Source organism: Pristis pectinata, chromosome 11, assembly GCF_009764475.1.
Source record: "Pristis pectinata isolate sPriPec2 chromosome 11, sPriPec2.1.pri, whole genome shotgun sequence".
NCBI lineage: Eukaryota > Metazoa > Chordata > Chondrichthyes > Rhinopristiformes > Pristidae > Pristis > Pristis pectinata.
The window spans coordinates 79,300,298-79,325,625 of record NC_067415.1 but is presented as its reverse complement, the minus strand read 5'-3'; the positions used below and the strand labels follow the sequence as shown (position 1 = coordinate 79,325,625).

Genomic DNA, 25,328 nt, shown 5'->3' with positions numbered 1-25,328 from the left:
GTCGATGAACACAGCAGCCATTCTGAAGCACAATTCTTGCTCAAACTATTACAAGATGAATGACTAATTAGATATTTTTGGTGAGGTTGCTTGCAGTAGGTATACTGGTTAAAAGACTTGCAGCTTTTAGCTAATGGCTTAGATCTTAAAAGACCAGCTGAACCATCAAAACAGGAAGATGTGACCTCTGTTTAACTTTCTGTCCATTGTACATCACCTCGAATAATGCATCATTCCCTTGGTACTGCCCTACTGTGTCAGAAAGATTACCAGATCAAACTCTGAGATGGAACTTGAAGGTAAAACTTTTCCTGCTCAGCCAGGAATGTTACAAAGGCCCAGGTTTATCTTTTGAACCGCTTGCCAGTTCACTGTATCATTTTACCATTTTTTATGCTGAAATAATGATAATAGGAATCCTGGTTTGATCTTTGATGTACTTGGATCGCCTATAGACAAATAAAATCAAGGTTAGTTTCTTTATCCCAATGGAATGCAATGCCTGCTTTGAACAAGTGGATTTGGAAAATGTACTGATTTATAATCAACTATTTTAGTCCAACAATCATAGAGACTCAAAGGAAATAGTGTGCTTTCAATTCAGATTTTAAAGCATGCTTTCCAAATTCACAAGAAAACACATTGTAACTCAAACTCTTCCCTGAAGCCAAACATTGCAAAAGACTGAGGGATGGCAACCCTTCAGAGCAACTGACAACATCTTCAGCAGCTCCACCAACCATAACTTTATGACAACACTTGGAAGCATTCTAACTCCATCTACAATTTTCCAGATGACACCGTGTCTGCGTGGGTTTCCTCTGGGTGCTCTGGTTTCCTCCCACATTCCAAAGATGTATGGGTTAGGAAGTTGTGGGCATGCTATGTTGGCGCCAGAAGCGTGGTGACACTTGCGGGCTGCCCCCAGAACACTCTATGCAAAACATGCATTTCACTGTGTGTTTCGATGTACATGTGACTAATAAAGACATCTTGTCTTATCTCTTATATCATCTAATGGGCCAAATCTGAAATAACGATGAGTCGGAGTACAGGAAGGAGATAGGGACCCCAGTGGCATGGTGTCATGACAGCAACCTTGACCTCAACGTCAGCAAAACAAAAGAGCTGGTCATCGACTTCAGGAAGTGGGGTGGTGCACATGCTCCCATTTACATTAACGGTGCTGAGGTCAAGAGGGTTAAGAGCTTCAAGTTCCTCGGAGCGAACATCACCAATAGCCTGTCCTGGTCCAACCACATGGATGCCATGGCTAAGGAAGTGCACCAGCACTGCTGGTTCCTCAGCAGACAAAAGAAATTTGGCACGTCCCCATCGACCATCACCAATTTTCATAGATGCATCCTACCCAGATGCATCATGGCTTGATATGGCAATTGCTCTCCCCGGGACCACAAGAAACTGCTGAGAGCTGTGGACACAGCTCAGCACATCGCAGAAACCAGCTTCCCCTCCATGGACTCTGTCTACACCTCACTGCCTCGGTAAAGCACCCAACATAATAAAGGACCCCACCCATCCTGGAAATTCTCCCTTCTCCCCCCTCCTATCGGGCAGAAAATACAAAAACCTGAAAGCATGTACCACCAAACTCAAGGACAGCTTCTATCCCGCTGTTATAAGACTACTGAATGGTCCCCCTGTATGATAAGATGGACTCTTGACCTCACAATCTGCCTCGCCATGGCCTTGCACCTTATTGTCTGCCTGCACTGCACTTTCTTTGTAACTGTAACACTTTATTCTGCATTCTGTTATTGCTTTTCCCTTGTACTACCTCAATGTACTGATGCGATAGATGATCTGTATGGATGGCATGCAAACCGAACTTTTCACTGTACCTTGGTACATGTGACAACAATAAACCAATTTACCATTTGCCCTCCATTGAGAAGGCTATGTTGCAGAACTGATTTCTCCATACCCAAAAAGGAACAAAATGTTAGCACAAGCAAGTTTGGTGGGGTTTGATGTGAAGGGCATCTCCACACAGAGCTTTGTACCTCCTGGTGCTGTATGGGAATGTGATAAAATGCACCCCCGCCCAAGTTGAGGTGTCATGGGAACACAAGACTAACTGATGGGGAGGGCACATTCCAGGGTCCTAGTTACTCATGGAGCATATTGACTAAGATCATTAAAAGGGTCTGCTGCAAAAAAACAAGGGCACTAATGCATTTAATTAACTGCTTGTAATCATTTCTTAAGTTATTATTATCCTCCCAATATTCAACCTTAAGAATCAGTTATTACAATAAAATATTAAGAAAGATTAGATGATATCTTGGAAAGATACCCCATGGAAAACAGTTATATGGGTGAGGCTACATAAAAGTACAAATGAGTAACAAGTGCATGTTTGACAAGACACACAAAGCATACAAAGGCATACATTGGTCTCAGTTGTCATTTTTTCCCAAATGTTCATTGTTTCAATTCCACAAAAGTTACTACACGCCAACTGTACAATTTGATTTCATTTCTATGCCATGTTCCATAACTTTCAATTGTACAATAGTTAAACAATGCAGAACATTTTCCCAAAGTATCTAGCACTGCTCAAAGAGACATCTCTGGCCAACCTTTGTACTCTTCTGTTAATTAAAATGACTTTGTTTTTTAAGTATGGGTGGGGGATGGGGTGAGGGGGGGGGGGGTGGGGGAGAGACAGAACTGTTCTTGTTTTTGCTCTGCCTGTACAATTAGACATCCAATTTCATCAGAACAATGAAGAGTGACTGCTTTGAGGCCCCATATTTGAGACAGCAAACAAGCAGATTTTCTTTCTCTTAATGATGCACATGCAAAGGAAATTAATTTTCAATTCTTCCCTTGTCAGATAGCAAAAAATGCCAGTTACATTGTCCTGAGAAGCAAATCTCGTTTTTAATACATAGCTGTTTGGAATTTCTGATACCATTTAGTAAAATAATGCCATTTCAAAGACAAATTTTGAAGTTATTTCTTTTTAAAGTAGCGTTAATCATTGATAATCTTGTTTTGAGGATTAAATCTCATGCAATAATTGACATACCTTTAAGTTATTCACATATGTATTAAAAGTTAGTGCTTGCAAAAGATCAACAACCATCTTTGCAGGGTAGCTCTTAAAAAGTAAGCAGAGGAACAGAAATTAATTTTTGACTAGTCATGCCTTCTCTCTGTGATGAACACTTTAAATTTAGACAGGACCTCTAATACAAAAAAAATGCTTCACTGCATTTATGTTGTAACAGACACAAAGCAATTGTATCAATATAGTGGTAGTGACTCAAAATTCACAGACAAAATTTCATTTTAAGACCTTTCGAACTGAAAGAAATTAATGGGAAAATATGCAAGTTGAATATATTTTGACTCTAAGAACTGCATCGAGTGCTTAATACTACAAACTAGCTATTGCCTACATGTAATCAAAAGAAAAAAAAAACAACTTTCTTTAAACCTGAATTCAAAGTTCTCTTTCAGTTCTAATAAGACCTTGTTTGATCTGGGCAACTTTTTCAGATCTTTAGGAAAGTAAGACTACCTCTTTCAATCTCAAGACCAAAATTATATGGTGTGGGATGATTGGTTAATTGTTTAAATACCAAGAAGATTTTGGAAATAACTACCCTTAATATAGAAGAAACAAATTCTGTCCAAAAAATGTTTTGCGTTCCTTCCATATACTGTAGCTTAGAGAGGGTGGGTGGTCTGCTCGAGTGTTATATTTAGCTATTTGATTGAACAAACTTGAGAACCTTTCAGCTGATCCAAATCCAATTTTGAGCAGCCGCCAAGATTACTGTCAGCTGGGGCTCAGTTAGTAGCACTTCTGCTTCTGTGCCAAAAGGTTCTGAGTTCAAGTCCCACTCCAGAGAATTGAGAACAAAAAAATTTATCCTGGAAATGTATTGCTTGAGGGACTGCTGCACCATCAGAGGTGTTGGCTTGGATCTTCTGATTAAGAGCCAATGGTTCTGCTCAGAACCAACTGCTTTTACCCAAGCAACTGTGCAGAAGTCCTGAAATCACTCAGCTAATCAACAATCTGGGGACAACTATGCTCCATCTTCCAAACTTTGACCGGAAGATCTGTTTCCTGAATCTGTGCCAGGTTAATCTTGTACAATAGATGGGTTTGTTGACTTTGATGTAAAGAAATATTTGAGGGGAAAATGAAGTCACTTTCTATTGGTTTGAGTTAATTTTGATGTGCTGTTTCAGTGTTTTAATTTTTTTAAAATTCTTTTAACAATGGAAAAAAATCTTTCAAATGGGGTTTTTAAACTGTCATTAGTTTTTGAATATTTTTGAACATTTGAGAGTATCACAGACTTTCAATAGGAATGACAGTTTTGGAGATTGGCAAATCTGTGGCAGAGCTTAAACAGCTGCCACCACAATTTTGGGGCAGGTCCTGCCAGTTACCATCAGAATAGCTGTGTACATGAGTGTCTCAATCAGTGTTGAGAATTATTCCCAGAAATAAAAGTGCTAATGGAATCATAGAACAGTATAGCACAGGAACAGGCCCTTCAGCCCACCATGTCTGTGCTGAACATGATTCTGAACTAAACTAAACCTCTTCTGTCTGTGCATGATTCTTATCCCTCCATTCCCTGTGTAGTCATGTGTCCAACAACCTCTTCAGCACCACTATCATATCTGTTTCCACCAGTACCCCTGGCAGCCCACTCTGTGTAAATAAAATACTTCACTCCCTCTCACCTTAAATGCATAGCTCTCCAGTACTTGACATGTCTACCCTGCAGGGGGAAAGGTTCCGAATGTCTCCCCCATCTATGCCTCTCATAGATATTTTATAAGCTTCTATCAGGTCTCCCCTCAGCTTCTGACGGTCCAGAGAAAACAACTCAAGTTTGTCCAACCTCTCCTGATAGCTCTCACCCTCTACTCCAGGCGGCATCCTGGCGAACCTCCTCTGCACTCCTTCCAAAGCATCCACCTCCTTCCCATAATGGGGTGACCATTGCTAAAAGGGGCCAATACCTATACATACAGATGCTGAACTGATAGTGTTACTGCGCCAGGAAGCTGGCCTGTGCCACTGCCCTTCCTGTTGCTTCTCACTGTTGGGCCAGGAACCTGATTGAGGGCTCAGCCCTCCACTGGCACTCCTGCAACTCAGTGTGGACCGAGGCAGTGCGCACCAGCTTCTTCTGAGGGCTGGTATTAAGTAGGGTGCAACCATTCAGCACTGAGATGCAGGGCTCCGGGGGTGTACAGCGAGTGTAGCCATTACTGGCAACACCAGCTCCATGTGTAGATGGACCATCCGAATCCTACTGTCTCTCTTATCACCTCCTGATGGTAGCTGCTGCCTCTCCTCCCCCTTTGCTTTGGTCCCACAGCTCTCTCCAGCCCAGAGACCACTCTCAATGGCCAGCAACCACCATAGAAGCTGGAGAGTCAACACATTGGAGTGGCCACAGCTCATTCCCTAGCAATAGCCCCCCAGTAAACATTGCCAGTCAAGGGAAGCCTCGAGTCCCACAGCTGCACCACTTGTCCCACCTCACCTAACACCAGCCTTCCCTTGCGGCTTCTTCACATTGCCTCACTGGCTCACTCTGCTCCAGACCATGCAGGAAGGAGATTGCTGTAGGAGTGTCAGGTTCCCAATACAACCATAAACAGACCAAGAAGATGTATTAAAAAAATAGAAGGGTGCATACCTGAGAATATTCAGACTCCCAGACCACAAGCTCTATAATAATTCAATGTTCTTGGGATAGTACCTGGTAGGGTACCTGAATACTCTACTTGGACTGGACGAACAGCTGGTATTGCATTAGTAGACCACAGCCTCTGAGGTAATGTGATTGGTGGACAGGCTAAAGCCCAGTTCTGAATCAGAGCGGTGTAGGCATTTATCCCTCAATAAGCATTCCTAAAAGCTGATTGGTTGGTTTCTATCACATTGCGGGTTGGGGGAGATTGCCTTGCAGAAACCGGCAGCAGGCTTTCTTCATCACAACTGCAACTACACTTCCAAAGTACAGGCCGTCCCCACGTTACGAACACCAGACTTATGAACACCCCTACATTACAAAAGAGCTCCCATAATATTATTAAATCCAAAAGTCTGACATAGGTACCTCATTCCTACAAACAGCAGTTTCCTCTCTCTCTCTACTTTTAGATATTGTTGTTTCTTATCAGTATTATGTGTTTTTGATGTCGTTCCTTACAACAGCGCGGAGGTTAGGTGACCATGTCCAGTGATGTATTTATTTTCCGACAAAATCTACTTGTGGACGTCAGTAAAAACTCAACCCGTTCGTAACCCAGGCACGACCCGTATTTCATGGATTGTAAAGCACCTTGGGTTGTTCTGAAAGGCGCCATATAAATGCAACTCTTCCCTGTTGATGGCTCACACCCATAACACCGACCTCATTGGATTATTCCCGTTTCTGCCCTTTGGCACTGAAGAGTTTCGGGTAGTTCCAAAGTGACACTTTATATGCAGAGGATGAACGATCTACATAATAAAAGTGGCATATTAAAATCCCCTCGTGTTGCTGCCATTCTTTCCAGCCGCGTTTGATGGCAAACCCCCTCCAATCTGTAAATCTGCACCGATTCACATTTTCAACGGGCTTGTACGAGGTGCCTCGTGTACCAAGTCAGTATGTTCTACTCATTAAATCACAATTTTATAAGCGCACTTCGCGGAACAACCTTTCTGTGCACACTTTCAACAGAAGCCCTGAGCAAACTGATGGTGGTCCGGCCAAATTACATTCTCTCCCCTCATCCATCTACGTCCGTCTCTGGAAAAAAAAATTCCGGAAAAAATGGGGCTTTATATTAAAACAAAACAAGGTAATGGAAAGATTGAGCCTCCCCAAAAAAAATAATTTTGAGCCATGAAAATTATTTGTCTTCTCCTCCACAGAAGTAGGTCATCCGGTCATAATTGCAAATCTTGCAATAAATCATTGCAAGCCAGCAATGAATCCCGCTTTAATAATGAAACAATGCTTATTGGCATGCGATGTCAGTTTGGCTTAATTCACTCTAGATTCGGAATAACCAATCCACAATCTGCAATGCACGGACGACACCAGATAAATCACTCTGCTAAATGATAGTCTTGAAGGATCATGTGAACCTCTTTAAACTTCTGCCGTGGATTTCCCAGCGATAGATTTCACATTCTATTTAACAGGCAGAAATTGAAATCTCCGATGGGATAGCATTAAGCTCTACGAAAGTCCATCTAAGCGGCTCTTGGGGCACTGGGGAATAATGTCTGGAGACCTTTTATTTATCATGTTTTTTTTCGCTATTCCCACTGCACTTTCCAAAAGACTGCTTAAGCATTTTTCTTCGATTCGCATTCGTTCTGATATATTAAACGATTTGATGTCAGTCTTTGCCTTTGAAATCGCTGAGTATTAAAATAAAACAATCCGGGTCGTCTGTCATGTCATTAAACAACGATGTTCTTTTACCCATTACGATTATTAATGTTTTTAAAATATTAGCTTGCCTTTTCTTCCTTCTGTAAGGTCATCATTGCACTTTAAGAGATTCAGATAACTTTCTCCCAGCCTCCAGAAGCCTGCTAATTTCCTGACCGCCTATAATAAATGCAGCAATGCTTTGGAAGTGCGTGGAGTGGAAGAGATGTCCGTATCTCCGCGCTTACTCTCGATTCGTGTCATTTTCATAATTGTTAGGCCAATGGTACTGCTCATTAACAAGTAATTGCTAGTGGGAAATATTGTGGTAGCAATTCTAACGTGCACAGAAAAGTACTTTTTTACCCATTCGTTCATTTACTCAAGCGACTGTTTCTTTACCAGATTTAAGCACTTTAATTACGGTTGGATATTCTATGATAACGTCGTTAAAGCAGCAATTGTGTTAGGGAGTTCCGCTTTGCTGTCATGACGTTCCTGTTATCAGATATCTTGGTTACCATATACCATTGAGCCTTGTAGATCTACTTCTACCTCCGCCTGCCCCCCGCTCACCACACCCACAACAACCAAGTGTAAAACACCCGCGCCTCTGCTGTCAGAGCTCACTTATACCCTGCCTGTACTCGGTTTTGTTATGTCTGCAGTCACTCCACGGTGGTGGCAAATGCACAGGCACTCAAAATGCAAACTCCTCCGTTCTCTGCAGTACGGAAACAGGCCCTTCGGCCCAACTCATCCATGCCGACCAAGATATTCCATCTAAGCTCGACCCATTTGCCTGCATTTGGCCCACATCTCCTAAACCTTTCCTATCCACATACCTGTCCAGATGCCTTTTAAATATTATTACTGTACCTGAATCAACCACTTCCTCTGGCAGCTCGTTCCAAATATTGCACCACTCTCCTGTGTGAAGAAGTTGCCCCTCAGGTCCCTTTTAAATCACGATGCCTTTGCAAGTGACTGCCTGTTGTTAGTAAAGCTTGAATATCAACATTCTCAAAAAAAAACCTGCAGATGCAGGAAATCTGAAATAAAAAGAAACTGGAAACACACGGGTGTGTACCGTGGACTTGTCTCAGATTGTGCTTCTTTTGTATTGTCTTGTTTTGCACACTTTTTTTCTCTTCACTGTCCTGTATAACTATCTACATTTTTTTGTCTGGGTATTGTCTGAATCCACTTGCCTGTGATGCTGCTGCCAGCAAGTTTTTCATTGTACATGTGCCTCACCGCACTTGTGCACATGACAGTGAACTCAACTTGGAAGTCAGGCAGCACTTGTGAACAGAGAAACCGAGTTAACCGGGTCGAAGATCAACCTGAACAGAGAAACCGAGTTAACCGGGTCGAAGATCAACCTGAAACATTGATATAGTTTCTCCTTCCACGGATGCTGCCCGACCAGCTGAGTGTTTCCAGCAATGGTGGTTTGATTTATTCATAAAACTTGGCTGGTTGGTCAGATTCACCACGGCCAAGTGCTTCTCAGAACGTTCCACTTGTCGCTGCTGCATTCGCGCTACTAAGAAGCGACAATCTGCAATCCCAAACCAGCAAGGGATTAAACTCCCCTGCCAATATTATTTTTTCTAGGCTTTTATTTGCAACTGTGAGTTATGCCGGTGTCTACGGGAGAGGTTAGACCTGGCCATATCCTCAAAACTCATATCACTAGGGATCTTTACAGCTCCACGCATTCACCTTGTGTGTGATGTTACTGGAGTTTTGGTCTTGTTTGTTGTGTGTGTGCCAACCAGAGAGGATCTTATGTTGGTAGAGTGGAGGGGATAGCAGCATGCGGAACAGAAATCTCCTTATTCGCAATTCCGAAAAGCAGAAGAAAGATCCGCAGCCTTTTTGACCAGCCAGGAGTTGTGAGACTTTTCACTCCTTGCAGCAAAGTAAGTTTCTGCTGGTTACCTTGGCAACCCACCCACCCACCTCGCCTTTTATCTGGCGGTCCATTCCAGTTTGCAGATTCCAGGGGAACTCTTCCACAGCTCAGCAGCCCGACTGATCGCTAATGATGAGCCCGCGATCTCTGCTTATAACGCCCTCTCGCCTCTCCAGAAAAAAAAGGGTTAATACTGGGGCAGTCCGACACAGGAGTTGCTACATTTCCAGACCAATCGGTAGGCCGGGTTTCTGCCTCCCTAGGCTTTACATGAGAAAAGAGCTGCTTCTGAGATCCCCGCTGAAAATGTTGACCGTATCCCGCCCCCCCCCCCCCCCCCAACTCCCTTCTCCAGCAAGACAAAAGCTCACATGTATTACCCACAGCAATTCATCAGCAGCAGGGCCAGAGAACTAAATTGTGTGTGTGGACTAACTGCGCAATGCTAATAGTTGCAGCTTTGATATTTCATTAGGATATTCATTCTTATAACCAGGTTACCCTGCTCAAAGTTTTGGAAATGAGTGGAGAGATACTTTCTTAAATTCCAGCCCTGTCATTTCCAATTTTATGCTTTTTGGTTATGCTTGTATCTAGATTCAGCAACATCTATTCAGCATATCAATCCTAATTAGACGATCCGCGGCTAGAAAGGATGGGAGATGGGCGATTTGCATAATTTAATCATAAATACTCAGTGATACATATTTCCAAATGCGTTTGTACAATTATCTTTCCACCCTTAGGGCAATCGTATTAATATGATTAGGCAATATTTCTGCAAAAAAAAACAGGCAAGTGTGCACTCTTTTTAACTGCAGCTTAGGGCGATATGAAAAATTAATTAATTTCTGAAGAAAATCAATTTCTGTACGTGACCATATTAAGCACACGCCTAACCAAGACCCGGTTCTTGTCTCCTTCAAGTCTTCTCGGCGAGAGGATGTCAGCTAAGTGATATCGGAATGAAAGGGAGCGGAGATGTGTTCATTTAGAATTGTCTTTTTTAGGGGGTGGATGCAATTGGCAATCAAATACAGGTCAGTTGTACACATTTGTGAAAACGTCCCTCTGATCTGATCAGCCTTCACACACCAGCAGAATGTGCCTTTGGTCACCATAATTGATTTATTCACTAATTCACTACCCAACAGTAATGCATTCAAAAATACATGACAGTGATATTACAATGCAATTAGCAGTCATGGTTTCCCCTCTCTGTGAGAAATTATTTCACAAGGCATCAACTGAATCGTTAACAACAGTGCATTGGACATTTTGAGAAGGTCAGTGCACGATTTGAAGATACTGTTGAGACATTCGGATTATTCATAGTCGCAAATTACAGCCTAAATTGATAGGGGAAGGATAGAGGTCGCGGTGAAGCAGTGGAGGAGGGGTGTGGGGCAGAAGTGATGGGCTATGTGTCTGTGTACGGGGGGGGGGGGGGGGGGGGGAGGAGTTGATGGGGAGTTAGAGTGGGGAGCTGCTTTTTTTTAAAGAATAATACGGACCAAAGGCTTACGTTCAATTGAAGCACAGCGTTAATTAATAGCACTTTTTTTCTTGTGAAATAGTAAACACTCTGAGGTAAATATTCAGCCCTTCAAGGCGGCACAAAACAACAGTTTAAATAAAAAAAAGTATGCAGTCCCCTTACAAGAGCACGGGGGTTTCAAACACATGTTATTGTGGTCCTAGTTCTACTGTAAAAATGCAAACCGTAAATGTAAGTACAGACCAACTTTTTTTGTATATTTGAAAGCTGTGCACAAACATTGTGGTGCTTTGCTGTAAGTTTAATGTGTCATCCGTGGTAACAGAATGAAGCACCCTCAACGGCATCATGCCACCGTTGATTTTTTTTCCAGATTAGTCCAGCAAGAGTCCTGAGCTCCAAATCTACGAAGACATTCTGAAAATTGGGACCAGTCTGCGCCATTTTGCCTTCACTGGCATTGAAGCAGTTTAATAAATTCCATCGCATTTGCGTGCAATTTTTCAACCCCACTAACCTTCGTTTGTTCCTGTCAGGAAGTGATTGTCAACCTAGATCCCACCTGGATGCGGTTGCTGAGTGACGAGTATTGTTAGCACCCAATTCCACTATGATCTCTCAGATGAACCGCGCATATCCTTCCTCTCTCCCTCTGTAAATAGGCAAAAAAAGTTGTCTCGACTTTTCTGTCTCTCGCACTGAAACAGCCCCAATGCACTGGTGGTGTTAAGATGCTCATTGCTCTGTGCTATCTGCTCTGAGAGTTGGAATAGGCGGCCCCTTAAAAGCTCAAGCTGCATAGTACTCGCTGCAATGCAACAATACCAAATAACCACAATACTTTTATTGTTCTTCACTCCTTCTCTAAACATGCCATGGTTCTTGCTCTTCCCCCGAGCGCCTGTCGTAATGACTATTTTCCAACAGACCGCTGCAACAGAGAGGTCTTCACTGAAAATAATGGTGAAGCCAGTAAAGTTAGAAAAATACACCCTCTCTACAACTTTACCTTCAGCTAGGATAAAAAAAATGTTTTATTTAAAACTAGACGTCAGGGCCTTAAATCAAGGGCCAGACTTGGCATTTGTTTTTCTTGATTCATCTTGTTTCAAGTTCATATGATTCACTTTTGCAGGCCTTTAAAAATGCTTAAAGTTTTTAAGTCCCTGTCTCCAAACAGGTGGGGTGACCAGGAAATGTTGTGAAACGATTGAAGATCTTCAGAATACATTACCCTGAAGAGTAGTGTTTACATTTTGGTAGTTTGGACTGCTATTTGTATAGGACACCTAAAGATTCTCCCTTTTAGCCAGTACTTTCAAGGTGATTTGATTTGTGACAGTACTTACAAACCATGACCTTTCTAATGACATGTCTTGGCCACAAACACATACGTAACCTCTTGGGTGATACCAATGAGCAAACCATCGCTGAGTTAGTAACCCTCTGAAAGATAAGTGTCTGCTTAATGATATTACAAAGCAACAGTACAATCTGACTGAAGATGCCTTTAATTCTGATTGTGTGTGTGCCTGCACTTTCAGCTGTGATGTAATGGTTCCTGAAATAGTCCAGAACAATTGTGAAAGTGATTGATTTCAATCTAACACAACCACTACCAGGTGCTTTCAAAAGCAATTGTAGGTTTGTGTGTTACAGTATTAGCTCAGTACTGTCCTATCGTTAAACTTCCTTGTATCATCATGTTAAATGAAAGCTAGTATCACTACCTCTTTGCCCCTGCGTTTCACCCCATTCATAAACATGCAGTTTATTGCAATTATCTTTTCCAGAATTATCATTCCCCTGTTGCTCAACACTGATTCATATCTACATGCAATTAACTCCAAAATGACCAGACTTTATAAGTGCAGCATACAGTATAAATGCATGAATTTTGGTTATTGTTCAATAATATAATTTGATGTCCTCTCGTCGGGACTTCACTTTATGATGACTACAATTAGACTTTATCAAGTGGTATAAAATAAGTGTTTGCTCCGTAATCTGAAATTATGTCATGATGGAAAATTTTAAGGAATTTTCACCCTCACTCAAGTTCAGGAAAAAAAGTCTTGTTATACATTTATCTTTGTTTATTCAATGAGGTCCAAGTAATCTTCCACTATCAAGTTTTCTCACTGTGTTCTTCCTGTTAATAACTATACTCCTTACAATGGCTCTCAAAACCTGTTACATGAAAGATGAGGATTATTTGGTCAAAATGAGCATCACTGGTTGTTCTAAAAGTCTTAAATATTTCTTTTTGAATCAAGCTTATTGTGAATATAGAAAGAGGAAATAAGGCTGACTATTTCAAAAAACACGGAAAAAGTTAAGGACATTTTTAGTTAACATAATAAAAGAAATGTTTACTATGAAAGCAGTCCATCTGCTCAAATATTTGTTGGCCGCATAAGATTTGCATCAGTAGATTATCACGATCTTTATTAACAGTGGTCTCCTGGCTCAAGTTATTTGCCGAAGTTTAATTTATCTAGAAGGTTAACCAATATTTTATCTTTTTTAGGAAAGAAATACTTTTCTCCCTACATCAAACTGTAATTCTATATATCACATAAGACCCCAGCATGTGGGATCAAGCAACAATTCTAACCAAAGATATACTTGCCTCCTAGTGTCAGTTGTGGTTTCTTTAAATATAAACATAGCTCCTTCCTTTATACATTATACAAAGGAAAACTTAATTTCTGTCACATTCAAGTGACAATATAAAATATTGTGTACCGATTCATTGATATCAAACTCAGTCACATTTACTTCCTTCCTAACCCTTAACTCATAAGAGGAACCTTGACCCCTGAAGATTATGTATAGGACACAAGAGCGCAAGAAAATATGTTAAGTATTATAATAAACCTCTGTTTTGGGTTCCTGTGAGTTCACCTTGGCATTAAACTGTAGTCTGAGCAGTTGCTAGGCAGGAAAGAGTTATAAGTCTCAAGATGCTTGTACATGTAACATTTAGTAGAAAGTTATTTGTAACCGCTTGAAATAAGACCAATGTGAACACTTTGGATTATACAAAGTCAATGGTTGATATAATTGCAAGTATTAACTAACTCTAATGAAATACACTCATGCCACTTTATGTAATGGATTTCTGTTGGACCTCAAACTACACATATCATGACAACCTTTACTTATTGGGGAATTTTGCCTGCCTGTGCTTTCTCAGACTTTGTACTCTACACGGCATGCTGTTGTTGTCACCGAGCAGATTTAGCTTTCTCTGGAGATTTTCTTCAAACTAGGTGATCTCTTGAAGGCCACTTTTGGGAAGAAAGACAAACACTTTTGTGTCAGTTGGTTAAGGATTTGAAATTTCTGAAACCTACTGCTAGATCAGTTATTAGTTAATAAAGGAAATATCACATCTAAGCTTGAAAACTGGACATTTTAACAGAGATTTTATTTGAGTGAATCACGTGGTAGAAGTTTTCGTGTGTTAGTATATCTGGATAATTCCAAAGAAAATGTGCTCTCAATCTCCCCAATAACATAAAGCATTACAGACTCCCAATCATTACCTTAACCAATTTGAAATTATACAGAAAATCCAACTGAAGAATATTTTGAAAGTACCAGGACTAAAATTCAACAAAGGTATTCCTGGCCTTCTTTAGGGTCTACTATTTTTAAAATGGCATAATTTGAGAACCGCACACAGAAAGATTTCAACAAAAATTTTAATAGAAAAATGCAGCCTTGAAATTGAGACCTAAAACCAAGATGTACAATGATCTAGCAAATCACTCTGCTAATAAGAGAAAATTGATACAGTGTGAGCATTGAACAGAATATTATCTCTGGGCCCTACTCTTTATGACACCGGTGAAATATGATATAATGCATTTTGTTCAAGCTCACCTACATTATCCAAAAATACAGAAATGTTACGATTAGACATTGATCTATTGAAATAATGTGTGCAGAATACTAGACAAACTTTTTTGTGTACTGTTATGGAACAGGATTTATACTCTTCTACGAACTATTCCACCTTTAGTGTGATAATGCTGATGTTAAAAAAATATATAAAGACAGATTTTTGTATCCTGACAGTCAAAAATGAGTTACATTAAACAAGTTCTTCATATTAAGCACAAAATATTAATTGTATTTCAGTCCTCATGTGTATCCTCATAAATCATATTGCTAGTCTACTCAAAGACTTAATGGTTAAGATATAAAATTATAGTAGTTGATAATTAAATCTGTGCATGAAACATTTACAGCAATAAAAATAATCAAGATTACTAATATTTTCAGACTTCCAATATATTATTTCCTTGAATCGTACAGCCAATTTATATGACAACTCATATTACTGCATGAGCTAAACTTTCTCTCACCATAAAGTCATTCAAGAAGCACTCATTTGATGTGTAAAGATTTCTGTGGTCACTTGCTAATCTGGCAGATATTTTGCAAGTATTTTATACTTATTTTGGACCAGAAGAAATCACAACCAGGATTATGTGCCATGTCAATAGGAGATGGGGTTAAGATTTTCAACATCATTGAGCTACTGGTGAATTGCATAACATGGAGTCATTTTAGTAATTCCATTGCCTAAGCTATTTTGAGCATCTGAAGGGTAAATTGATCTGTAGCTCCCTGTGAAACAATAAGCATTAAATGACAGAGATGGCTAAGCAAGATGTTGTAACCTTGTCTGATTGGTATAAGCTATCCATGGTCTCATTATTTTTAAAACTGAACAGAACATCATTTTTCCCCAATAAAAAATATCTTTTTAATTCTCAGTTTTAAGCCAGTAGAACCATGCCGCAGTAGCCAGAGAACATGTGAAATCCCCAGTTAGAGAGGTTAAGGATCACTCATTTAATCATGCTTTTATCAGAAGCTATGACAACTTTCAACAGAGGTGTCATCTAGGTAACATATTTTAAAGCAACTCTTTCATGAGATAAGATCGTTTTACTGAACGTTGGACTGCTTTGTCCAGGAATGAATACCAACACTTTTAATTCACTAATGGATTCTTCAGTGAAACATAACAGGGAAAGGGATATTTCATGATATTGAAAAGTATCAGTTTAACTCTGTATTCCTGCAAATTATAAATTTAGTTTCTACATTTGGACTAAAAACAAGAAACATAGAGCCGGTCCTATTACTTTAAATCAACAGAAACCTGATGAGGGCAAAGGAAGACATCAATGTGGGTGTTGTGAATGTTGTGCCTGCAACGTGTGATACAGCCAGACTCTTTTAAATTGATATGGATCATTAAAGAACACAGTACAACGTACACGTCAGAACTCAGTGATGTGCCATATATTCGAAAGCATAAAAAGATCAAAGTAAAGCTATTAATGAGTGGTGTAAAAGCACAATTGTTGGCAGCCATCTGGTACAGCCTGTTATTTTGGAACACATCATATTGGTGAGAATGCACTCAATGGGTTTCTATTATTTGAAACATTTATTCATGAAACCTGAGATTAAGTAGTAAGAAAAAGGCCAAGGGTTTGTGTCGCTTAAATCTTATCTCTCTTTAAACTGATGTGGCTAATTATTACACAAGGATTTAGCAAACGTTTTCTAAATAAGATTAAACATCACTTTGCAGTAAAGTTATAGCAAAACTGAAAACTGTTTTGAAATATTTCAAAGTGTACCACTTATCTGGTTCCGAATTTCCGTGAGATGCATATTCACTTGAACATATGTTCGTAAGGGGAGGAGACAGACCTCATACTGCTCTGTAAGCATATTTTTTTAATTGTCCTACGATAAGGCGTGTGAGGGAGATGGGAGAAATCAGGCAGGGTGTGAAAGCTTAAAGTTCTCTTTTGATATCTTTCTCTACTCGAAAGAGCAGAACACTCCCAAAGTTTCTGAGTAAACAGGATGAACATGTTGACGCTTGTATACAACAGCGAATTAATTTACTTGAATTGGAGCACTACTTGTGAGCAAACTTTTTTCTGCATCATTTCTAACTTCTGAGAGAGAAAGAAAGAGAATCATTTCAATTCATCTCACTTAGGCCCTTGATAAAATTGGCAGGACCCATTGGAACGACGGAATCTGCTATAACTGGTAATGAAAGGCTATCGACCTGAACCATTTAGTTCCTAGCTCTTTCCCCACAGATGCTGCCTGACCCATTGAGTGTTGGCTGCGCGCTCTTTTTTTTCTGTGTATCTTCTTACATTTGGAGAAAATCAACGGGAGGCTCATGCTTTTTGAGTTGAGAAGAACCTTCTTTAGTTCTGGTTACTGATTGTCCGGGATCAGTTCGAGAGATTGGGGCACATCGCACAGGTGGTACGGATGGCGTTTAGCTTGGCTGGAACCCCCTGTGCGTCCGCAGAGGAAGATTGGACCCGAATGTGGGTGAAGTGTCCCAAAGCAGGAGAGTCCCTGAAAACTGCGGTGAAGTGGCGGGGGAAGAGCTCAGAATCCCTCTGGAGATTCCCAGCCACCCGTCACTCCAACCACTGGGCAGAAATTAAGCAAATCCCCGCACCCTTCACCACCCCTCTCCACCCCCATCCCTCTTCCCCCCCCCCCCCCCCCCCACCCCCCACCCCCGTGAGTGTGAAACTTTGCTCCCGCTTTTTAGGAACTTGATTGAAAATAAGAATGAAACTTTCGCTTTCACTGTGTCGGGGGGGGGGGGGGGGGTTGGAGGGGAATCCTTGGGTTGCCCGCGGCTGCTCGCTCTGTCCCGTCCCAACGTTACCCGCTCTTGTCGCTCGCCGGGACGCTTACCTGGCATTGGTACAGTCGTTGTAGAGGATCTCGAAGTCTTTCCTGGAGATCAGTTTGCAGCGGTTCACCCCGGGTTGAATGGCTCCCAGCCCTCGGAGAATGCGTACTTGTTCCACGTTGCAGACCACCGGAGTTATATCCAGCCTCTTTAATTTGGTATAGACAGTGTGAAGCCCTCCGACCAGGTGTTTGAGAAACAGGTCGAAAGCCTGAGGCAAGCAGATGAGCTCGTGTCCGTTCACGGTGAACGAGGCCACTTTAGCCCCGCGCAGTTCGACCATTTTACACTCGTTGTTCTGCGGCGTGTTCTCCACCGGGGACGGCGTGGAGTAGACCGGCTTGGAACCCCCGTCCGCCCGGTAGAGAGTCTGTGTCGCCCCGCTACTCCCTCCGCCGCCAGCCGCCGAGGACGCAGGCACGGACGAGATGGCCGGCGAGGAAGAGGAGGAAGAAGACGAGAAGGACGAAGACGAGGACGAAGGGGTCGCGATCAGAGTCTGATTCACCGGGGCAGCCGGGATCAGAGCCATCGGCGCGGCCATGGTCGCTGGTACATATAGAATTTGTTCAAACACCCAACCCGCTCAATTCTCCTTGTTATAAGAATCAAGAATCATTGAACAAAAATGTTCAGGGTTGGCTCTGTATCAGATCAAAGTTGCCTCTCTACTCTGGAGTCGAGCACTGGCTTTGTTGAAGTTGTTATGTTTAAGATTCGCGCAGAGCAGGTCCGCTGGACAAACACACACATACACACATAACACACACACATACACACACACATACACATACACATCAAAAGGAGAAACGACTTGTCACACGGTATCCCGGGGGCGGAGCAATTAAGTTTCCAGCAAGGAATAAATCAAAAGGCACCCTTTACACTCACACCAGAGAGAGAGAGAGAGGCGCTGATTCGTACACAAGAATAGTTAGGATAGAACGTTTCAAGAAGAACGGGACTAGTTTGCATTAAATCGCTTCTCTAATATAATAATTGCAATGCGATAGAAATATATATGGAGGCAGCAACTCTCCGGCCGATTGCAAACATTGTCCCAGCCCAATACTAATCAGGGGGCAACTACTTTCAGATGATGGCGCCGAGTCCGTAGAATCTCCACACACCCCTCCAAAAAAAACCAAATAGATCCCCTCCCCTCCCCTCACGCCCTTTGCACCCACCTACTCCCGAATAAATCAAATCGGATCACTGCACTAAGCTCAGTGCGTTCCCCGATCTCATCGCCAAACATCTGAAGGAACCAACTTTGCGGTTACGATAGGTGACTTACACCCTGCACTATGTGTACCGTGAGTGGGGTCTGTATGTACGTGTGTGCGCGCATGAGTATCTGTTTACTTGTGGATACCAGGGATCCAAGCCACAGTCGCTTCTAAACCGGGGGATGCATCAACCGCTGGACTCCGTCTATCGGTTCTCTCCGAATAATTTGAGATTTTTAAAAAATAGAGAAAACAGAGCGGTAATTATTCAAGTGAATCCTACATTTGAAGAACCTGCGTTCACACCCAGGAGACAGAGACCCGCAGAACCCCCGCTCCCTCTACCCCCTCCCAGCGAAGCCTGTCATTTTATATGAAAAGATGAAGAAACACCAAAGTTATTAAAACACAGCGGGAACAGAACGAACAAGTCAGCCTTTTCAGCGGCCGTCGGCTGAGCATTATCCCTTAGCCAAGGGACTCTGTAACAATTAACACACACACACACACACCCAAGCAAACAACTACATAAGATCAATACCCAAATGCGTTGATTTTGTACATACGTTGGGGTTCAGGCGTTGTCAACGCAATAGGATTAATTCTGTTCGAAATTACAGCCTGTATAATTATCTATAAGGCTGTATAAGAACCTGTATAACACACAAAAAGATTGTCTTTCAACCAGCGGTCGTGGTTAAAAAAGTTGGGCGAACGGCAGGGAGTGGGCAAACCATTGACATGCGACAAGAAGGAAGTTTCTGAAGCAAATATTAAGAAAATTTTAAAGGCAACATTTTTGATGTGTGTGGCGGGGGGCGGGGGGGTGGGTGGGTGGGTGAGGTCAGTATTTTTTGCACAGCCTCATCATTTTATTTCTGAACGTGCAGCTGAGACTCAGAAGTCACCGTTTCCAAACTGCGTTCGGAATAATTGGAGCCACTGCAAAACAATCAAATAGAATTCAATTTGCAGTTAAAATGAAATATATTTACCCCTCCCCCGTTTTAATTTAGAAAGGGAGACCACAAATTATGTTTCACAATAGAGGATCGTTGCTCTTTAAGTGCAGAAGCGACAGATTGTGATGCGAGATAAATCAATAAGATCATTTAAAATTCAGCGCGTCCGAGACAAGGGCTTCAAATTGTCCTTTTGTTACCTACCAAGCTCTAGCCACAGTTTATAGTCTCTGTGGGGTACCGTCAAGAACGCCAGCTCGACACAAACATTTTGGTTTGGGAGGGGGGTGAATGGGAGTGGGGGAGAGGGGGTTGGTGAGGTAACATTTGGACAAACTGCTGACATTCAATACTCTTTCAATCGGAGGGAGTGGGGGACGGACCAGTGGTTAATTAGTGCGGGACTCATTTATATTAATAAAGAAATAGAAATCTCCAAACATCAGACAGAGCGGCTGGCGTGGATCTGAGAGTTAAAGGCACAAAGTTCCCCACATATTTTGTGTTTTTTTTCAACAGGTCGTCGCACACACAAACGTTACTTTAGTCTTTCCCAAAAGCAGAAGGAAAGATTCTGTGTGCAGAGAGTGTGTCCCGTTATTTATATTTTCCTCCTGAAAGAAATGGTGTTTGTCCTCTTGCAGAGCTTGTACATGCGAGATCAGAAGCTGTGAATAAACATGGATTAATTCCCAAAGCAGCTGACAGTCAAATATGAAGTTCATTTAAATGGTGACCAGAAGAGGCTCATGATTAATAGATGCAAGTGTCGAACTGATATTCCAAGCACGACCCAATGGTAATTGTATTTGCTTTTAATTGAAGCCAAACCACTTCAAGAACTCGCATTTGAATTCATGTGGAAGGGAGAGAGAGCGAGAGAGAAAACGTCTTGACCGCAGATATGTAGATTAAGACCGACGTTGATTTGACAAACAGGCAATATTTCACAATATGCTGGAACAAAAAACGAAAATAGCTCACATTAACCGCTCACAGCAGGCAAAATCCAACAAACATTATAAACATTACAACCACTGCATTGCCTTCTCAATTTCTGTTGCTCTGGCGAAAGATTGTTAGAGATTAGAACGTGGAATGTATCTTAGCTATGGGAGCATTGGGAAAGTGAACATATAAGACTTCGAAACACTTTTTAAGCAGAAAGAGGTTTTTTTTAATTATCCAACTGCACATTAAATATTCATCTTGTTTCATCTTAAGGTGGCTACTGTGTGCAAGTGTCACTGACTCTCTCACACTCACACGAAGTTGTTTTTTTAAGTAACAGTTACTGGGTTAGTTATACAAACGTGAACTTGAATTTAACGTTTTAATAGCGATTCGATGGGAACACAGAACACAATAGGTCAGGAGAGGATATCCTATCACACCTGCAGTGACCACTGCACACCATTAGCGCAGTGAGATACGCTGGGCAGGCGCTGGGTCCGTATTAATAGCGAACCGTCCGACAACTTGTGTTCTCAAGCCGTTCTATAAGTAACAAGCTCCTCCTCATGGAGGTTTTATTGTATCTTTGTTTCTCAGCCGGCAAGGACATATTCACTCGCCAAACCTCCATTCAAATCTTATCACTTTTAAAATGTGCAAGAATTTCCTGTCAATAAATAATTTCGATCGTTATTTCATTAATAAACTCTCGAAAATAAAATAGTCAATGTAAATATATATTTTAATTGGTTTCTTTAGTTCAACAATACATCCACGAATCATTTGCAGTGTATCTTTTGTTTGTTCACCCATCTTTGTAACAATTACAATCAGGATGTTATATCTGGGTATGAAACACACATTAACCAGTCACACACGAATACAGGTTTTTAAAAAGGTGTTTATTGGCATAACTAAATGAATCAATAATTCGCATGATGGTGCAAACTGCAGTCACCTATATCCATGCCGTACAGCTAACACTACTTTAAAACTATTGCAAGAGCATGTTTTCTTTTGGAGATACTATATACCAGAGGACATGCGTTTGTGAGAGGGGGAAAGTTTAAAGGAGATATGCGGGGCAGGTTTTTCTTTACGCAGAGAGTGGTGGGTGCCTGGAACAGGCTGCCAGGGGTGGTGGTGGAAGCAGATACGATAGTGGCTTTTAAGAGGCTTTTAGATGGACACGTGAATATGCAGGGGATGGAGGGATATGGATCATGTGCAGGCAGAAGAGATTTAATTTAATTTGGCATCGTGTTCAGGGCAGACACATTGGGCCGAAGGGCCTGTTCCTGTGCTGTACTGTTCCGTGTTCTAGATAACTGGAACGAAGGAAGGTGTTAATTTCCGACCAGCTTCGTGGTGGATTAGCAAGCAAACAAAAACAAACACGTTTCGTGCATAGGCCATCTGGAGCCGACACACCCGTGAAGGATCCGATGTCTTCGTGTCAAACTGCCCAGCGTGCATGCTCAGCGGAGGCTGCGGAGATTTGAAATTAGGGTCAACAACAGTCCCTCCTATCGAACGTCAAAAGAAGGCTGAGAGAGATCTTTCCAACGAAATGCAAAGTGTACATGAACTTTCTTAACGTAATTTTCCTCCTTAATTACAACGTGCGACGTCTTTGGTTTCCCATGCAAATGTGATCCATGCCAGTTGTAAACAAGTTGCTCATATGACAATTTTCTTCATCTCATCACTGACAGTTGATCGATTTCTAGACATTTCCAGTCAGTTTCAGAGCCAATTATCTAGTTTCTTGGACGCTGACTTACTTAGACCCGACGTGTAAACAAATACTATTGCAAAACTTTTCACGGTGTATCTTTTTTTATTATGGTAATGTCGACGCGCTCTTGAGGTTTATGGTTGACTTAAAACTACACTTTCAAGCATAGAGATGTGTCAATTTAGTTCGATCACCCGGAGCAGCTCATAACGACTGCATGTGAAGCCTATAATGTCATTTAAAGATTATTAACCATTGTAATCGGGAAGAAATATAACATTATATCCAGCCGTTATGGTTTGGAAGACGCAATTCAAAGTAATTTTATTTTAGAATAAAATGACCCATTTGCACATCCTCCCACAGACAACTCTCTAAATACCATGGCGTGAATATCTGAATTATACATCTGTACATCAGAGGAAGGACGAATTTAACGCTGACTCGTTCCTTGCGCATTGAGGCACAGGGCGTAATTATAGGCACAACTGTGCATGATCATTGGAAACCTGTAATGACTGAATAATTACATATGGACACACAGACATACATAGGCAAAGGTTCTATTCCGTCGCCTCATTGAACTACCGAAGTCTGCTTTAAAAAAATGAAAAGAACATTTGCAGTCAACATCAAATACATTAAAACAGTAAACAAACATGAGGGCGGATATCGATTTTGATTTCATTTTATTGTCTGGCTAAAAGGCGACCTTTCAAGGGAATTAATCATACTAAACCGAGCTCTGCAGAATTTCAAATTACCTCTTAGCCTTTCGACATTACTCTTTCTGCCTTGCGAACTCCCGCGACTAGGAGTTGGTATCCTTTGGTAGCGCGCACAATGTTAGAAAAGTTCAGGGATATTGTGGCAGTGAATTGATTCATTTCTTGAAGGTCGAGCAGATGAATTTTATCGTGGAGAATATGTGTGGAAGAGAGCTGCTCAGTTATTCTGATTGCATTCTAAACATTCTTGTCAATGAAAATACTCTTGGGCTAAACTTAATTCCTTATGACATTTTCATCGCTTAAATATCCTGATAAGATGTTCCAAATAACGAAAGACACCCCTAGTGTTTTCTTATGACTTTTTCTTAAATATTACTTTACACAGCAAAGGTTGTGCTGACTGGTCTTTTAAACGAGCACATAGATTAAACGGTATAAGCTTATGAAAGTTTCTGGATAGTTTTGTGATCCGGTCGCTGGCTTCCTCAATGCGAAACCAAGACGAAACAATGAGATAAAAGCGACCTCTATGGGATAAAGTTAGTAACTTCCCCTCGTTGCCTCGTTATTTTGAAGACAGACCGTTTGTTCAAGCATAGAGTTTTCTATTGAATTGGTCCAAAGCAAATATGTTAGTTAAAAAATACGTAGAACAACACATAAAGTTTGCAAATAGTCTCGGTAAGAAAGAGTATTGTTTGACCTTGCACTTTATTGCCTACCTGCAATTCACTTCCCTGTAGCTGTGACACTTCACTCTGTATTCTGTTATCGTTTTTACCCTGTACTACCTCAATGCACTGTGTACTAACTCAATGTATCTGCACTGTGTAATGAATTGATCTGTACGAACGGTATGCAAGACAAGTTTTTCACTGTACCTCGGTACAAGTGACAATAATAAACCAATACCAATATTTAATGACCTCACTTCATTTGGACGAAGCCCTCTTTTAAAAAAAAATTCGGTTTAGATTACAGTGGTAACACACAAAATGCCAAAGGTTATTGGGGTCATCTAAGCAAAACAGGAAAGATGCAAATCCCTCATCTGGTTGGCTAACTGCTCTTATTAAATCAAAGGTTTCTTTCTTCAGTCCTGCAAAGATCATTCTCAGAAATTGATTGGATTTAAGAAACTATCCCAAAAAAAATCTCAATTAACTTTCACCGATTTTGACCCACATGCTCTTGAGCTGGTAATGCACCTTAGTAACACTCAGGACCTGGTTTAACTGCCACTCATATCCTAATTCACACCATTTTTCCACACCACTTTTGAGCTTTCTGACCTGTATTTGGTCCTGGTCTTGGTGTTGCCTTTGTTTTACGACACTTTTACTTAGTTTCAGATCCCTCTGTGACCCTGACCCTCTCCGTCACAGTTGCCTTTGCATCCAAAGTTTCTGCGTTCATCCTGTTCTGGACTCTTGTGCACCCTGATTTTCTTTGCTCCTTCCATCTCTTCACTTGCTTGGACTCTAAGCTCTGAAATTTCTTCGTTCAACTTCCATATCTCTCTACAACTTTCTCCTTCTTTAAAACACTCTTTAAACCTGCCCTCTTACCAAGTTTTTATTTTCTTCTACTAATTTCTCTAAGCATGATTTGGTGTCAAATTTAGTTAGCCAGTTCTCCTGTGGAACCCCTCAAAAAATTAACCATGTTTTTGAAATGGAAGTTTCCGTTGATGTCTGCATTTACAATGATATGTAAATATCTATGTGGTACCCTCTCTGTTGTCCTTCCAAAGTTAATGACCCCTGGTTTGACCAGTTTTTTTATACCACAATATGTTAATACCTTGATTTCGGAATCATATCATGTTGCTGTACTGCCCTTGCAGTTAATAAACTTTAGCTGAAATATAATTGTACACATCAGAATAAAAATATCCAGAACAACCATGATGTAATTGTGCTGTATGTTTCCTTACTAACTTTGAACTGACTTTGAGCACACCAGTGGAGGTGGAGTCTGTGCAGCAAACATTCCAACCAATACTCTACCAATCTGTTGAAATAAATATGCATTCCATTCTTAATGCACACCAACCCAAACCTACCTCCATTCCACCCAGTTATTGTTCACCT

The 25,328-nt window shown here is 41.2% G+C and overlaps 1 protein-coding gene across 2 annotated transcripts in view; it reads right to left on the bottom strand.

The window, feature by feature from the left end:
* The window catches only part of LOC127575842 (dachshund homolog 1-like), a 489,887-nt gene extending 470,248 nt beyond the window's left edge, over positions 1-19,639 (bottom strand). For both annotated transcript variants that reach the window (XM_052026010.1, XM_052026011.1), the window contains exon 1: positions 17,624-19,639. In XM_052026010.1, the coding sequence (XP_051881970.1) occupies positions 17,624-18,165 (542 nt within the window). In that variant the 5' untranslated portion in view covers positions 18,166-19,639. The remainder of the gene's footprint in view (positions 1-17,623) is intronic.
* Between the last annotated feature and the right edge of the window lie 5,689 nt (positions 19,640-25,328).